The sequence below is a fragment of the Petaurus breviceps genome, unplaced genomic scaffold (genome assembly GCF_028583685.1).
Source record: "Petaurus breviceps papuanus isolate PSGF00001 unplaced genomic scaffold, PetGlider_PUasm1.0 172, whole genome shotgun sequence".
Taxonomy (NCBI): domain Eukaryota; kingdom Metazoa; phylum Chordata; class Mammalia; order Diprotodontia; family Petauridae; genus Petaurus; species Petaurus breviceps.
In genome coordinates, this window is record NW_027185755.1 from 2,009,942 (window position 1) to 2,028,352 (window position 18,411).

At 42.5% G+C, this 18,411-nt stretch overlaps 1 protein-coding gene across 1 annotated transcript in view; it reads right to left on the bottom strand.

Annotated features, from left to right (window-relative positions):
- The window catches only part of CLEC17A (C-type lectin domain containing 17A), a 17,253-nt gene extending 2,056 nt beyond the window's left edge, over window positions 1-15,197 (bottom strand). The window contains exons 1-8 of the mRNA XM_069083192.1: window positions 15,149-15,197; window positions 14,741-14,863; window positions 13,706-13,738; window positions 12,998-13,048; window positions 12,874-12,918; window positions 11,028-11,312; window positions 5,708-5,803; window positions 4,419-4,570 (exon numbers count right to left, since the gene is read on the bottom strand). Coding sequence (XP_068939293.1) covers window positions 4,419-4,570; window positions 5,708-5,803; window positions 11,028-11,312; window positions 12,874-12,918; window positions 12,998-13,048; window positions 13,706-13,738; window positions 14,741-14,863; window positions 15,149-15,197 — 834 coding nt within the window. The remainder of the gene's footprint in view (window positions 1-4,418; window positions 4,571-5,707; window positions 5,804-11,027; window positions 11,313-12,873; window positions 12,919-12,997; window positions 13,049-13,705; window positions 13,739-14,740; window positions 14,864-15,148) is intronic.
- Between the last annotated feature and the right edge of the window lie 3,214 nt (window positions 15,198-18,411).

Consider the following 18,411-nt stretch of genomic DNA (forward strand, 5'->3'; position numbering starts at 1 on the left):
TGTGTGTGTGTGTGTGTGTGTGTGTGTGTGTGTGTGTGTGTGTGTGTGTGTGTGTGTGTAGAAGGCCTCAATTGGAATCCCAGTTCTACTACTTAGCAAATAACCCAAATCTTTGTCAACTCTAACTCTAGCAGTCCTTGGATAAGTCCTTTCTTCTTCCTGGGCCCAAGTTTTTCATGGGCAAAATATATAGAATCAGAGGTTGGACTATGTGCCCTCTAAGGTATCTTTTTCTAAATATATGATCCCAATCAGTCTAGGTTTTGAGGGGAGGTTGGCTTTTTGGAGGGGGGAAGATAGGGCAATTGGGGTTAAGTGACTTGCCCAAGGTCACATGGCTAGTTTTTTGTGTTAAGTGTCTGAGGTCAGATTTGAACTCAGGTCCTCCTGACTCCAGGGCCCACTGGCCTCTATTCACTGTGCCACCTAGCCACCCCTAATTTAGGTTTTTAAGCTAGAAATGGCTGTTGACTATAATCCTGGACTTGATATAGGTCAAGGAATTAACTGTGTGTTGCTGGAACATGGATATGAAGGAGGTGATCAGATTGCTGGACCAGGTCAATGATGGACTCCCACCCACCCCCAGTTCCTCATTGGAATAGGTTCCTCTCTCATTAATTGTTAAGCAATCAGATTTGATTGCCACCCTCAGGAAAACCCGCTCTTCCCAGGGCATATAAACTGTAAGCCCACCCACAATGTCTCTTTGACATTTGAGACTCATTTTATTGGTAATATGCTAGCATTATTAATAAAACGATTAATTCCCCAGAAAGTATGTCCCAAACTTTTTAAACACCACAATAATATCTTTTGTAATACTATGAATTTTTATTTTATACATTTAAAAACATTATTAAGAGAAGGGGCCTAGGGGCTTCACCAGACTACAAAAGGGGTCTATGACACCAAAAAGGTTAAGGATTTCTGATCTAGGTCAATCCAATCCATTTAAAAGGAAGACAAAATGGATCCAGAAATCATAAGTTATTCACCTGAGGTCACACAGCTTCTTAGCAGCATCCTTTGCTATTTCCATTCTACATCCCTATACCTCTTAAAGCTTTTTAAAAGAGGAAGCCTTTATAATAAACCACTAAAGAAAACAAATGCCTAAATAAAAATTTGGTACCTGTCTCACTGATCATTAATTGCTAACCATTTCTTCCAATCCTTAATTTTATTTAAAGACTTTGGTTAAAATTTTTCTTTGTAATTCATCTCATTTCATTAAATAAAGGATGAAGACTCTTGCCAAGGTTCTGGGAATTCAAAACAAGTTTTCTATAAAAGGTTTTTACAGGTGGCTTTCAACCACTAATGAGTTTCTTCCTTTGGTTCCTTTCATTAACCCTAGAGAGCACCTGAAAGATAATAACTCCTGTTCCTATAGCACTTTAAGGCTTATGACTACGTTCTTCACAACTATCCAAGGAAATAAGTGATATCAGAGTATAAGAACTAAGACTGAAATCCTGGATTATTTGACTTCAAACCCAAAGTTCTTTCTTTTCTTTTTTTTTAACAGTTACTTAGTACCTATTGGTACCTAATCAGTATGTTGCAGGCATGGGATAAGGGTTTTACCAATATTACTTCATTTTATCCTCATGAGTCTAGGAGATTAGTTATCATCTCCTTTTTACAGATAAGGAAATTGAGATAGACAGAGGTTAACTGACTTGCCAGGGTCACACAGTTAACAAGTGTATGAGCCTGGATTTAAACATAAATCTTCCTAACTCCAGGTCCAATGCTCTATCCACTGTGCTATCTTTACAGGTGGACTCAGGCAAGATCTGGGTTTGGATCGCACCACTGACATTCACTGTGTGACACTGGACAAATCACATAGCCTCTTTAAGCCTCAGTTTCCTATTTGTAAAATTGGAATAGGTAATGATAGGTGGTTGTGAGGCTCATATAAGCTTTTTTGTTGTTTAGTCATTTTTTTCAGTCCTGTCCCAGATCTTTGTGAACCCATTTGGGGTTTTCTTGGTAAAGATACTGGAGGGGTTTGCTATTTCCTTCTCCAGCTCATTTGATAGATGAGGAAACTGAGGCAAACAGGCTTAAATGACTTGCCCAGAGTCACACAGCTGGTAAGTGTCTGAGGCCAGATTTGAACTCAGGAAGAGTTCCTGATTCCAAACCCAATGCTCTATCCCCTGTGCCACCTTGCTGCCCTCAATTAGATAACACAGTGTGTTATGAAGAATTTCATGGGCTCAATAAATGTTGGCTATACTCTTGTCTCTAATCTAAGCCAGTTCCAATGGGGTAATCTCTTCATGACAATCTGACAAGATAACCCACTTGCCTAACAAGTTCTGGGGCTGACATAAAACATGAGTTAGAGCCACCAAGGACAAGACAGGTACAAAGCAAAATACCGGAGTTGGAGTCAGAGAAGGACTTGGGTGCAAATCCTGATTCTGCAACTTACTATCTATATGATATTGAAAGCATCATTTCATTTCTCAATCCTTAATTTCCACATCAATAGATGATGGAATTGGCCTCAACTTCTGAAGTCTCTTCCTGCTCTAAATCTATATTGTAATCCTAAATACAAGCCTCCCCACCCCACCAATGCCTGAGATCTAGCCTCCTCTGTGGAGTTGGGGATAATGCCATAAGCATCTCTAACAGTCAAGGGTAGACAAGGACTAAGACAATGCAAATAGAGAGAAGGGCAACCAGAAAACAAAAATGATTAATTTTAATTTTGTTAATGAAACTATTAAAAAAAAATCAGAATGGCCACAAAGAGATTTGAGAAGACCCTAAGCCCTACTTCATTGCAGAGGAGGGGGGAGATCCACAAGTATAGAACATTGCATACAATGTCAGGTTTTTCAATGTGCTGTGTGAGAAATAATTGTTACTAGACACAATATCTTGAGGAGATTCAAAGGCTCTCCTCTTCTCCTAAATTCCTCACTTTAAGTTCCCTTTTCTTTCCTTTTTTTTTTTTCCTTTTGGAGGGCAATTGAGGTTAAGTAACTTGCCCAAGGTTACACAGCTAGTGTTTTGTGTGTGTGTGTGTGTGTGTGTGTGTGTGTGTGTGTGTGTGTGCTAAGTGTCTGAGGCAGGAACCAAACTCGGGTCCTCCTGACTCCGGGGCCGGCACTTTACTAACTGCGTCACCTAGCCACCCCAAATGGTCTTTTATCATTCCTCATTTTTTTTTTTACTTTTTTTTGGAGGGAAATTGGGGTTAAGTGACTTGCCCAAGGTCACACAGCTAGTTTTTGTGTTAAGTGTCTGAGGCTGGATTTGAACTCAGGTCCTCCTGACTCCAGGGCCGGTGCTCTATTCACTGTGCCACCTAGCTGCCCCTAAGTTCCCTTTTCTTGAAGGACTTAACTGATGAGATTGTATAGACTCTCCTGAGTGGACCCCACCCAACCTTTAGAGGAATTTAATCTAAGGTGAGGAAGTCCATGGTGTTCCACTCAAACTTGAGTGGAGACAGATCCTTTGGTCTAAATAGTCTAAGACTGGTCTGGTACAGATATTTTCTTTGTCCAAGGGTGACAAGATGATGGGGTGTCATCAGTCCTTACTGGAAGGGTGTATAAACCCTGAGTCTGCTGCCATGATTGTCTTTGGTCAAAGAGAGATGCCAAATGACCATGCTTTTATTAATAATCTTCTGGTATTATTAATAAAATTATTAAATTACCCAGAAACTATGTCTCTTGAACCTTTTTAACTATGATAGTTGATGAGCTTTGCAAAGTTTTTTTTTTCCTCTTCTTCCTTCTTAAAAAAGAAATTATTTGATATGAAGGATGGCTCTTTGGGTGAAGAGAGAGATAGGAGGGGAAATCTGGATGAAGTAAAAACAAAAGATATCAATAAAAATCTATTTTTAAAAATAGCCAAGGGCAGAGCTCTGGGTGCCCTGGAGGAACAGGAGGTCTTCCCATCCAGCATTCTCTTCCATTTGCCACATAATCAGCAGGTCAATTGTGAGTTAAAGTCAGTCCTCTGTGTCATTTAGTTCACTCAGGAAAAGTACCCGAAGGCTGGGTACTGAGGAAACATCCTTACTGTGAATTCTGTTGGCCAATGGAGTGAGAGATCAAAGACCTATGTTAAGGATAGCTGATTTCTTCTAGGCTTTGGGGTTGACAAACATTTTCCCCACAATAACCTTGGGGGATTCATTATGTAAGGATGATTAGACCCATTTCACAGTTGAGTAACCCAAGACTCAGATTAAGTAACTTGCCCAGAGTCACCCAAATAGTAAGGGTTAGAGCAAAGAGTCATATCCACATCTTGTGACTCCCAATCCAGAGTTCATTCTACCACATCTACATATAAGCCCCTTGAGGACCAAAGGCCTGGTCCCTGCCTAAAATACATCCTCCTTCCTACCTCTTCCAGCCCCTGGAATGGCTCACCTGTTCTTCAGTGTTGCTGATGATGACCAGATGAGAGTAATTCTCCACACAAAATATATTGGCTGCATCCCAGTTCTTGGTCATTGTAGAGAAAAAGTAGCAGCTTCCTCCAAAAGTAAGCCAGTCCTTAGGACAGGACTTTCTGTTGCGGTCTGGAGGAGATGATGCCTATGAGGTATAGGCTCTGGGAACCCCCTTGACTCTTCCCACTTGATCTGACATTCCCCATAGGCCAAAAGTCTTCTATTATCAATATGACTGAATCTCTGTTACCCTTAATCTAGCCTAGCCCTCCATTGTCTGTTATCTCCAGGTAGCCCTCAGCTACCTCCCACCATTGATCCTGTCAAACTGTCTATGATCAAATTTGTTACCCCTAAACTAGCCCAGGCATGTGTGGTAGTTTACCTTCAGGTTGCTTCCAGCTGTTTCCCATCCTTGATCCCATCAAAATCCCATTCTCTTGGTTCTTGGAGTCCAACCTCAGTCCCATCAAGATCTCCCTAGACTCCTCCTCCCATCACCCCAGACTACTAGACCTCCCCTAGATCCCTCCTACAGTCCTTCTGCATATAAGATCCATCTAACCTCCATGAAGGTGCTCAGATTCTATCTATCCTGACAAAGGTTTAATTTGATCCACTCACATCAGTGATACAAATTGAGCATTTAAGGAGCATTGAGACTCCTTAAGAATCTACCCAACACAGAGAATCTTTTTTTTTTTTTAAGCAATTGGGGTTAAATAACTTGCCCAAGGTTACACGGCCAGTTATTTCGTGTGGGTGTTAAGTATCTGAGGCCAGAACTGATCCCGGGTCCTCCCAACTCCAGGGCCAGTGCTCTTACTACGCCACCTAGCTGCCCCACAGAGAATCTTTAATAAGTTTTGTTTTACTTTGGCTGAGAGAAGGCTTGAGAATTCACTTGACAGGACCCAGCATTTTGGTATTTTGGGCTCTCAAACACTCTGAAGCCCCCAAACCTCAACAATGCCACTTGTAGGCCATTCTTGAAGCCCAGCTAAGGTAGTACCAGTAACAGCACCAGAGGATTTAGAGCCAGGAGGGACCTTAAAGATGAGCTTGTCCAATTGCCTTATTTTACGGATAAGGAAACAGGCACAGAGAGGAGAAAGGACTTGTCCAAGGTCCACCCAGCTACTAAGTAACAGACTGAAGCCCAACCCAGAGCCTCTGACCCCTAATCCAGCATTCTTTCCTCTATATCACAATGTCTGTCATGCTCCCACGTTTTCCCTTCACCCAATCTCAGCAGTCTTTCCTCACCAATTAAATCTCGAAGCTCAGTTATGGTTCGGTTGGTGTCATCTTGGATTTGATCAATGTATTTCCTTAGTCCAGTCAGATCTCTTGGTCCAGTCACTGAAAATATGGACACACCCTGGTGAGCAGAGTTTCATACCAAGAACTTTGCATTTCCTTTTTGCCCTTCTCACAAAAGACAAGCGATCTCCATCCAGCTCCTCCGAACCCAACTCTGCTCACTTTCATGGCTTCTTATCCTTTTGCATAATAATAATCACTAATCACCCTCAACTCTATAGCATTGTAGAGTTTATATCTATAATCTTACTTGACCCTCACAGCTTCTCTGGTGAGAATTATAATATATCCCAGAAGCACAGAATGTTGGAATTGGAAGAGACCTCAGTGATTATTTGGTCTAACCCAGGGCTGGGGAACCTGTGATCTCAAGGCCATACATGGCCTTCTAGGTCCTCAGGTGTGGCCTTTTGACTGAGCCCAAGTTTTATAGAAAAAAATCCTTTTATTAAAGGGATTTGTTCTGTGAAGTTTGGATTCAGTCAAAGGGCCGCACTTAAGGACCTAGAGGCCTACTTGTGGTTTTGAGGTCACAGGTTCCCCACCTGGGGTCTAACCCATATATGAAAAGAATCCCCACTCTAACATTTCTGACATCTGGCTTCTGTTTGAAGACACCCCCTGCCCCAAAGAAAGGGAAAGCAATCCAAGGCAACCCATTCTACTTTTGGAGATTTCTAGTTGTTACAAACTTTTCTAGACATTGTGCCTAAAGTTCTCTCTTAGCAACTTTTACTCACTACCCCTGTTTCTATCCTCTGGGGTCCACAGAATGAGCCTAATTCATATTTTATATTACAGACATACAAATGCTTGAAGACTATTCTCATTCATGTCTCACCTAGATCTTCTCTTTTCCAAGCTATTCATCCCTAGCATCATCAAATGATTCTCATGTGGAGAGGACTTCTGGCTCTTCACTAACCATCCTGGCTGCCCTCTGGACATTCAGCACTTATCAATGTCCTTCCTAAACTGTAGCACCCCTAGAACTCAACACAACACTGAACCATGCCTCTCTATTGCAGCCCAAGGGCACAACTTTTCTGATTGCTAAGTCTTAACTAGCTTGAAATCCACTAAGCCCTTCCCCTAAATCTTTTTCAGATAAATTGCAATCTAATCATATCTTTCCAACTCTCAACTTGTCCAGTTGATTTTCTGAACCGAAGAATAAGACTTTACAGCTCCCCACCTTCTTCCCTTTGCTGTTGTGGCCATTTATCCCTCATTCTTTTCTGATTTAATGAAAAGAAGTAGACTAGTTGAGAGGGGATACAGGATTTAAGCCTTAACTTTCAAGAGACTAGGCTTGTATCTCCTCTTGGCCCTGCCTCACCTGCATCAGCACCTTCAGTGATGGAGAACAAACAACAGCTGCTGAATGTTGACCCCCTTCAGTTTCAACTATCACCTCTATGGAGGTGCCTTCAAAAATCACCACCACCACTCCTTTCCTCTTATCTGAATCCCATACCTATCTTCAGCTGCCTGCAGGACACCTTCCCCTGGATGTCCCACCCAGTGCCATCACAGGGCTCTGCACATACTCTCTACTTAACATGTTTGGACATCTCTTATGCTCAAGGCTCTAGGTTACATTTTCGATAAGGCCAAGGAAGAAAACAAAATAGTCACTGATCTCAAGGAAATTGCCATCAGATTGAGGAGAAAATAATTCAACCACAGATTGAATACATATTTATTAAGCATCTGACATGTGCCAAACACCATGTATAAGACAGCCTAGGAGATGCTCTCCATCCTCACCTCCATCTGCCATCTCCTCTGGCCCCCTTGGCAACCTCTCATTGCTCCTTTCTCTTCCCCTCCACCACTACCACCTCATGCCTTTCTTCTCTGAAGTCATCTTCCATCTACTGTATTTATCCTGTATGTACATAGTTATTTGTATATTGTCTATCTCATTAAGATGTGAGCTCCTTGAGAGCAGAGACTGTTTTTTTTCCTTTCTTTTTATCCCCAGTGCTTAATACAAATGTCCGACATATAGTAAGTATTTGAAAAATACTTGATGATAATGAAAACTTACTTTAACTGAGCTTTGATTTTTTTTTCTTTTTTAGGCAATTGGCGTTAAGTGATTTGCCCAGGGTCACACAGCTAGTAAGTATCGGAGGCCAGATTTTAAACTCAGGGCCTCTTGACTCCAGGACCCCCATTCTATCCACTGTACCACATAGGTGCCCCTTTTGTTTGTTTTTAACTAAGCATTGAAAGACAGACATCCACATGAGTAGAAAAAAAGGGAAAGGGAGGCTAGGTGGTGCAGTAAGTAGAGCACCAGCCCTGGAGTCAGGACGACCTGAGTTCAACTCTGGCCTCAGACACTTAACACAAAAACAAGCCTTGTGACAAGTCACTTAATCCCAATTGCCCTCCAAAAAGAAAAAAAAAGGAAAATGAGTTCAGCAAAGACACAGATGCGAATATGAGCATAGCTTTTTAAGGATTCAATAAATAAATGAGTCTGATTGGAATAGAATGTTCTAATAGGGAAAAATGAGAAGTTAAGATTCAGGAAGGGAAGTACAAATTGTGGAGAGCCTTAAGTACCACACTAAGGAGTCTGGCCTTTGTTCCACAGGTCAAGGAGAGCAGTAGAAGGATGTGGCCAGAATGGGTCATTACTAATGCCTTCCCTTGGTTGTTTACCTCTAATTTATCTGTATATATCTCATTTGTACATAGTTGTTTTTGTATTATCTCCCATATTAGACTATCAGTTCTTTCAGAGCAAAGACTGTCTCTTGATTTTCTTTGCACCCCCAGTGCTTAGCTTTGGCCCATAGTAGGTGTTTAATAAATGCTTGTAGATTGACTGATTACTCTGTGCAAGAGGACCTGGAAGAGGAGAGATTAGAGGTAGGGAGACATATTAAGAACAAGGTGAGTAATGGCGCAACTGAACTTCCTTCCCACTTAATGACAAACCATCCAACCAAGAGCCAGGGGATAGAAGAGAAGGACAAAGTTAAACAGTTATAGGCTAGAGGCAACAAGAAGGGAAATATCCTATTTCTGGTGAGGTCACTTCCATCTTTCCAGTCATTCATGTTCAAAGCCTAAGGGTTACCTCAACTCTTTCCATTCCTTCATGTTTATAACTAGTCAGTTGCCAAGTTTCCTTGATTTCACTTCTGCATCATCTTTCCCTTTCTGTCCTCTTCTCTCCAGCCACACAGCCACCATCCTAGTTTATTATCTCTCCCTGGACTATTGCAATAATCAACTCTTTGGTCTCCCTGTCTCAAGTCTTCCTAATCTATCTTCCACATTGCTGCCAAAGTGATATTCTGGGAGCACATGTCTTCGATCATCTCATTCTCCTGCCCAATAAATTCCAACAGCTCTCTATTATATCTAGGGCCAAATATAGATTCTTCATCTTGGCATCTAAAGCCCTTCACAACCTAGCTCCAACCTAATTTTCCAATCCTGTTATACATTACATCCCTTCACACACTATAATCTAGCCAAACTTACTTTCTTTGTGTTCCTCCAACGTGGTACATTATCTCCCATCTCCATAACTTTGCATCGGTTGCTCCCATGCCTGTAATGAACTCTCTCTTCACATTCACTTCTTAGAATCCCTAGTTTCATTCAAAGCTTAGTTCAAGCATCACTTTCTTCAGTAAGCTTATTTTGTTCCCTCCCCACTACTAGTGCTACCTCTCACCAACACCACCTGCAAAATTAATCACCTGGTATCTACTTTGTAGACATTTGTATATATCACCTGATATCTACTTTGTATATTTCTACATGTATTTATGTCTCTGCCTACAGAATGTAAGCTTCTTGAGGGAAAGGGTTGTTTCCTTAATGTCTTTGTATACCCCATGCTTAGCGTAGTGCCTAATACATAGCAGATACTTAAGAAATCCTTGTTGACCAATTGTGTGCTTGACTCATCATCATTCATTATCCATTCTATCTGCTGAGAGGTTGCTATCTTCAGTTCTCCTGTCATCTGGTCTGGAGAGGAAAACTATATGAATTCCCATTCATCAGAAGATTTGGAATAAGGAGACCTGTGTCATTCACCAGACACCAAAAGAGTCACATACATACACACACACACACACACACACACATTTAAGAATCCCTACTGTAGTTTATTAGTGTCTTTCCTAAAATAAGGTGCCCCAAACTAAACACAGTATTCCAGATAGGACTAGGCAGAGGATAGTGGAACTATTATCTTCTTTTTCTGTACCCCTCACCTCTTTTAAAGCAGCATAGGGTAGCATTGGCATTTTTTACTACCAAATCATACTTAAAGATTCATATTAAATTTGCCATCTACTAAAACCCCCAGATCTTTTTTCCCAAAAAAAAAAACCAAAACTGTTATCTAGCTGTAACTCCCCCATCCTATATTTGCGAGGCTAATTTCTTTAATCCAAGTATGGAATTTTATATTTATCCATGATGAAAGGGATCTCATTCAGTTTGGCCTATTGTTCTAACCTATAGGATAATTTTACATCTCAACTCTGGCATCCAGTGAATTAGCTGTCCCTTCCTAGTTTTGTTTCACCTGCAAATCAGTAAGCATGCCAGGCATGCCTTCATCCAAATCACTTATAAAAATGTTGAACAGGACAGGGTCTGTAATCCTATGATGAAAATATCATAGGATCCTGTGATTTGGAGCCAGAAGAGACCCTAGAGATCATCATATACAATTCCTTCATTTTGCACCTGGGGAAACTGAGGCTTAGGAGGATTAAGTGATTTAACCAAAGTCACACAGGTAGTAAGTAGAAGATCCAAGATTCAATCCTAGATCTTATGACCATATCTTTTTTTTTAAGCAATTGGGGTTAAGTAACTTGCTCAAGGTTACATGGCCACTTATTTTGTGTGGGTGGCAAGTATCTGAGGCCGGAACCGATCCCGGGTCTCCCGATGCCAGGGCTGGTGCTCTTACTCAATGCACCACCTGGCCACCCCTTATGACTATATCTAATCCTCTTTCCCTTAAAACATATTTTGTTTCTGAGCTTCAGTTTCCATAGCTATAAAATTGGGATGATGGCATTTGCACAAAGCTATTGGTGGGGAAAACATTTTGTAAGCCACAAACCATTATAAAAATATGAGTTGTTGCTATTATTAATATTCTCTACCTTCCTTGACTCTTATATCATTCTGTGGTTCTCCAGAAATGAGACCAGCTCCCTTAGATTACATTCGGTCAGCTCCCCATGTTCATATTACAAATCATACTCACACTTCATCAAGGTCACAGCAAGGCTTGTCACCCCCAGGAGCAATGCTATCCCCACCAGCATACAAAGGCACACTGCCATTTTTTCCTTCCGAGTTAGCTGGGGGATCTTTCTTTTCTGGCTGGATTCAGGCACCTGTGTAAGCTGGAACCCTTGGCTGAGCTGAGGTACCTGAAGTACCTGCAGCCCCTGACTGGGCTGGACCGTATGGCTGGGTTGGGGCATCTGGCTGGATTGGGGTAGCTGGCTGGGCTGATATCCCTGGATGGGCTGCAGATTGGGAGCAGCTGTGAAAAGTAAAAGATACCAAAGCTTGGGGTCAAGAGGAGAATTATTCCTCAGGCCTAGGATGATCATAGGATCATATTTATTTCAGAGACGGAAGAGGCATTAGAGACCATGTAACCACGGTCCCCTAACAGCCCTGTGGATAGATTTCAGTGGATCTGTGCACTTGGATAAGAAAAATTACATCCTAATTTTCACTAACCTTTAGCTGAAATTTGCCACTTCCTTCAATTAAAAAAAAATGCATTATGTGAGAAGGGGTCCCTAGGTTTCACTAGGCACCAAAGGGGCCCATGACACATCCAAAAAATGTTAAGAACTCTTATTTACACATGAGAAAACTGTGGCCCAGACAGTTTAAAAGGGCCTCCCTTAGTTGTGATATAGATAAGATATCAGAACCCAGACACTTGGCAGAAACAAGAGAATGGCACACACAATGAAAGTATCACCTCAAGACAGCTGGACTCCGATTAAATGCAATGAACTATTTTGGTTCTAGAAAACAGATGACGCAACATACATCCTTCCTCTCGGGAGGGAAGTGCACCTACAGTTACAAGATTTAGGCTACACTGCCAGAGGTAGTTGCTTTGTGGGTTTGTCAGACAACTATTTTTCTTTGCTATAAAAGAAAATCCAGTGGCAATTGGTGAGAAGAAATGAGTATCATTTTTTAAGGCATAATTTTTTTTTAATATGGAAAGAAATGAGAGTTTGGCAGAAGGAGGTCCTGAACTGGTGACTCAGGATGCTTCAATTATAGTATATCCTTCCCAAGCAGAAGGGAACCCTAGTTTATCTCTTTCTGGGGAACAACAATTTGGTAGAAAAGGGCATTAACAAGGACTCTCCCTTCCTTGGTTCTACATCTTGCCTTGTTATTAGCTAAGTCAGCTTTGCCTAATGAATTTGGTCATTCCTTCATTCAATAAATATTTACTAAGACCCCACACTGTATTCCAGATAATAGTTCATGACTAAGAACACTGCAGTTGGTCTCCAGAACCCCTTGAGTCTCATAACTGTTGGGGAGTCTCAGGGGCTCCAAGCTGCCAGGCCTTCTGACTGGAATAGAGTAGAGAACCCACCAGCGAATCAGGACTCACCCATCTGGGGTGGTTGACAGGCAGCGGAGTTCAGATGCAAGCCTGTGGAAGAGAAAAAGTTCACCAAGGTAACCATGTCACCCAAGTAAGCAAAGCCACCCTAAAACCCTCCTGCTCTCTCCCTATCTTTAATCACAGATTTCCAACTAGAAAGTCCAATCTCCTCATTTTATAGATGAGAAAACTGAGGCCCAGAGAGGTTAAATGATTTGCCCATGGTCACACAGCTAGTATTTGAGGAAGGATCTGAATCCAGGTTTTTCTGATTCCAAAGCCAGGGCTATAATGACTATAATATGCTGCTTCTTGATCAGAATGGGCAGAACACAGGGAAGAGAGGACTCTAGAGTGAGGTCAGGGAAGAGCCTAGGGGTTGTGGGAAGGAGGGCAAGTAAAGGCCTCAAGTATGTTTCTGATGCTTATTCCCACACAGAGCCTGCCAGCTACTTACCCATCTGAGGAAGTGGGGGACAGGGCACAATGGAAGGGCCCAAACCTAGAAAGAAGAGAGAAGAGTTACTTGGGACAAAACCTTCCGCAGGAGAGGCGATGGGGAAAGAGTGTCAGGATCTCACCTGCTGCTTGTGGGGACTTGCTGGGAAGTGCTGGTTTCACTGTTTTCTTCCCTGGGCAAGAGAGACAGAGAATAATAAAATCTCTCAGCTGAAAGGGCACTCCGACCACATCTAGTCCAGTCCACACATAAACAATATCCTTTACAAGAAGCCATCCGACCTCCCCTTGAACACCTGCAGTGATGGGAAACTTCCCACGCCCTAAAGCTGCCTGTCCCATTTTTTAATAGCTCTCATTGGCAAGAAGTACTTTTTTATATGAAACCGAGATCTTCTCTGCAACCTCTACCCATTGCTCCTGGTTTTGCCCTCGGAGGCTAAGCAGAATCCTGTTCCCTCTTCCACATCAGAGCCTTCAAATTCTTGAACACAATGTTCGTGTCTCCAGTAAATTTTCTCTTCTTCAAGATAAAAATCCTCCATTGGAGGTCTTTAAGAGACTAAGTGACAATTTTTATCCAGTGCATTTTGATGGTAATTCTTTTTGCAGTGTAGGTTGACTTGAATTTCCTCAGGGGTACCTTCTAACTCTGACATTTTTTGATTCTCTGGTTATATGAAGTGATCCTATAGCCTGGTTTCTAGTTCTCTCTTTGGGAACCAAGAAACCAGGGCCAACCTCCTCCTGCTTACCTTCTGTCACTTAGCCTCTGGATCCAAAAGCTGATGAACCCCACCCCCCCAAAAAAACTTCCCAAATCAGCTCACCTGCTCGGGGAGGTCTTGGGGGAGCTATTGAACCTAGGGGAGAGAGTAGAAAAGCTGTTGGTTTATCATTTAAGAGGCATCCAGGTGGGTCAGTAGCTAAAGCCCTAGGCTTGAAGTCAAGAAGACTTGAATTGAAACTCTGCCTCAGACACTTACTAGCTTTGTGATCCTAGACAAGTCATTTAACCTCTCTCTGTTTCCTCATCTGTAAATGAGGGGTTGGATTTGTTGGCCCCTAGGGTCTCTTTCAAGTCTAATTCTGTGAACCAATCTGGTTTGGTCTATGTGCCCATTATTTTCTTTCTTCTCCATTCCCTAGGCTCCCCCAGGGTGGAATTTTCTATTTCCTAAACCAGCAGTATCAAACATGGGGTGGGAGGTAAAGAGGGCGAGGAGGTCATATGTGGCTCAACCAGACTAAAATGGGAAATACTTAGCAAAGTAAATAAAAAGTTAATAAGACACAAGTAACATTACATTTTAAAACTAAGTCAATATGTGGCCCACAGGAATCCTTATGTACAGATTACTGCCCCCTTTTGTATCTGAGTTTGACACTACTGCCCTAGGCCGGGGCTCTGAGAGGCCCTAAGCTCTCTCCGCAAGGTTTCTGCGGCCCCAAGACAAAGTATCTAGAACCAGATCTCCAGGGGATATGCCCAGTGGTATGAAGTTTGGGAAGAAGTGGGGAGCAGGGGAGCTAAGGCCAGGGAGGGGTCCCTGGGGATACATGGAGCCCCAGTCCACAGCGATTTCTTCTCCCACCCTCTGGTTAGCCCACAGCTGGCCACATAATGGCAGAGAAAGTGATCTGGACTTGGAATCAGATCCCAACTCTAATAGCTCCTAACTTTGACCTTGGGGCAAGTTTCTTCCCCTCTCTGGACATGTTTTCCTGTTTGTAAAATGAAGGAGTCAGACTTGTTGATTTCTAAGGTCCCTGCCAAGACTAAATTATCTGATTTACTGACATTTGAGGAGGGGGTAGGGGTGGGGAGAGGTCTTTCTTTCATGCAGTACTCCTGCATTCCTCACCCCTCAGCCATCCCAATCTTCCACCTGGGCCTGGAAACTTCCTGGCCCCTGGCTTGGGAGGAAGGTCTTCTTTGGGTGGGGCCATGTTCTCATAATCATCATCTTCTGGACCTTCGGTTACTCCTTCCAGAAAAGAAAAAAATAGTTTCTACTCATGCATATTGCTACTCTGACAGCCAAAGCAGATGTGAAGGCTGAACTGGGATACAACAATGCCCCAAACTCTCATGTAACCCTTTGTCATGCCCAACTTCTACTCCGAACACGCCTCCCTAGTACCCACTCCCAGATCCCCATTTTGCCCTGTGACCCCATTTCAGATGGAGGTATCACGCAGCCCAAACTATGGCACCTACCACAAACACAATGTCCCCCAACCTCCAGACAAAACCTGCCTCAAAATCATACCTGATCGTCCTCTGAATGAGAAATTTCTATACATACTAGTGAAAGACATCACTGCCCACAGCCAGGGAGAAGAGTCAGGACGCCTCTGCTGCTCGATCCTTCAGTCATCCAGACTCAGGCCTCCCCCTCCCCTTCCGGCTCCCATACAACCACATGCCAAGACCCACCTTGTCTCAGTTCCCTCTTTGTCACTGAGGGCAAGAACATGCAAATCCAGCCTCCTGCCAGCCATTCTCAGTGTAGGTACTCAGTGACATAGGACCCCAGGGGAAAACTGGGGAACCCAGGGCTGAACATCTGGAGTCCTAGGACCTGAGTTGAACCCCAGCTCTGCTTTTTACTATCTGTGTGACCTCAAGCAAGGCACTTCAACTATCTGGGAGTCACTGTCCTCCCCTATGTCAGGTGGTCAATCAGTTGGCATTTATTAAGCACCTTATATGTGCCGGGACTGTACTGAACACTAGGGGTACAAGAAAAGACAAAACAAAACAATCCTTGTTCTCAAGGAACTCATAGTCTAATGGGTCAACACTATCTATAAGCGAGATATGCACAGAATAAACTGGGAAGGCTCTAAGATGAAGGAGGACCAGAAAAGGCTTCCTGCAGAAAGGGGGTCTTCTGCTGAGACTTGTGGAAAACCAAGAAGGTGATGAGGATGAAAGGTGTTTTAGGTGTGGGAGATAGCCCATGAAAATGTGCAGAGCCATGAGATGGAAAGTCATTGGCAAGGATCAGCAAAGGGGCCCAGGGGCCCTGGATGGCAAAGGTCTTGGGGAAGAAAGTAAAGGGTAGGAAGACTAGAAAGAGAGGAAAAAACAAGGTTATAAAGGGCTTTAAAAACCAAACAGGATTTTATATTTTATCCTGGAGGTAATAAGGGAACCACAGGAGTTTACTGAATGGGGGGAGAAGGAGAATACTATAGTCAGACCTGTCCTTTAGGAAGATCAGTTTCACAGCTGAGAGTAGGATGGACTGGAGTGAGAAGAGACTTATGGAAGGGAGACCAATCATCATGCTATTGCAATAATCCAGGTGTGAGTTGAGGAGGGCCTGCACCAGAATGATTGAAGGGGGAGAGGAGAGAAGGAATCATACAAAAAAGATGTTAAGAAAGTAGAAACAATAAGGCTTGACTACAGATTGGATATGGACCGTGAGAAAGAGTGGGGAGTCAAGGATGATGCCTAGGTTGTGAGCTTGGGTAATTGGAAGGTTGGTGGTCCCCTTGACAGTAATAGGAAAGTTAAGAAAAAGTGAAATTTGGGGGAAAGAGAAGATAAGTTCAGTTTTACACCTGTTGCATTTAAGATATCTACCGAACATCCAGTACAAGATAGACAATAATAGACAGCTGAAGATCCAACAACTCTTGGAGGTCAAGAGAAAGATTAGGGCTGGACAAACAAATGGAAGAATCATCTGGGTAGAGATGATCATTGAAACCATGGGAGTTAATGAGGCCAAGTGACATAATGTATAGTGAAAAGAGATGAGGACCCAGGGCAGAACCTTGAGGGACCCCCACAATTAGTGGATCCAGGAAAAATGAAGATCTAACAAAAGAAAAAGAGAAGAGTGGTCAGATAGATAGGAGGAGAACCAATGATGTCATGAAAAGAGAACATCAAGGAGAAGAGGTGGACTGACAGAATCAAAGACAGAGAGGTCAGGAAGAATGAGGACTGAGAAAAAGCCATTAGGTTTGTCAATTAAGAAATCCGACAACTTCAGACAGAGCTGTTTCAATTGAATGGTGAGGTCAGAAATCAGACTGCAAAAGTTAAGAAAGTGAGAGGAAAGGAAGTGGACAGTCTTTGTTTAGCCACAAAAGGGAAAAGAGATATAGAAGAATAGCTAATGGGTATGGACAGATCAAGTGAAGGTTTTTGAGGATGGGACCATGGCCATTGTGGGCAGTAGGAAAACCAATATATTGAGAGAAACTGAAGATAAGTGAGGTGTAGGGATGATAGAGGGGGTCAATCTGCTGGAGAAGACAGGATGGAATGAGATCATTGAATGTAGAGGAGCTTGCCTTAGCAAGGAGAAAGGTCCCTTCTCTGTGTGAAACATGGGAGATGGAGGAAAGAGTGGAGAAAGATGTATTCACATAAAATAAGGGAGTTGGACTAGCTGTAGGCTAAGGACTTTCCAGCTCTAAGTCTTATAGTCAAAGATTCTGAGTTAAAAGGAACATGAAGGGCCTTCTAGTCCAACCTGTACCTGAACAAAAATCCCCTCAAAAATTTACCTAACAAGAGTCGCTTCTGGGTCCACTGTCTGGGTTTCAGCTTCCTCCTTTGTAAAATGAGCGGGTGAAGCAGATGAGAAGGCAATGTGATGTAGTGGAAAATCTACAAACAACATCAGCTTTTCTGTATATCATTAACAAAACCCCAAAAGAACAGAGAGAAAGATTCCATTAAAAATAACTATAAATGGCATTAAATATTTGGTAGTTAAGCTACCAGGAGACACTCAAGATTTATGTAAATACTATAATGTTTTATTATACACATATAATATACTATATGTAATATGCTATAATATAATTGTATATATATTATAAAACACTTTTTACAGAAATGAAGGCACTTTAATAATTTGAGAGGAACTCAATGTTTATCCTATCAAGGCCATATCAATACAATTAAAATTATGACACCACCTACATTAATTCAAAGATTTACTACTATACCTATCAAACTACCAAAGGGTTACTTTATACTACTAGACAAAATAATAACAAAATTCATCTGGAGCAATGGTCTCTAGAATGGGCACTGATGCCTCCTCAGAAGCCATGGCATGCTCCCAAGGGGTTTGTGATGAACCAGTAGTGGGTGGGAGTATGGGGTGAATCTCACTCTCCTATTAATCATAAGACTTATCTCCAATACTGCTATATTTGCCCTTCACTCATGACAGCTCAATACTGCCTCATTCCACCCCCTCCTACCACCATGCAAACTCCAAACCCACCACTTTATGAAAGAGACATTGGCCCCACAGGGTAGAAAGATAGGTATGTATTCATATATGGGTAGTATGTCCACGTGGTGTGTCTGAATGTATAGACAGAGCTTGTGGGTACCATAGATAGAGATAAACAGAGACTTGGCTCATCTCTATGGAGGAGTCAAGGGCAGTGTCTAGATTTTAGCTGGAGTTTGGGGGTAGGGACAGGCAGTCCCCAGGAAAGTCACAAGGCTGGGTACTTTTTTCTCCGATCTCTGAGAGGAGTGTTGGGCTAG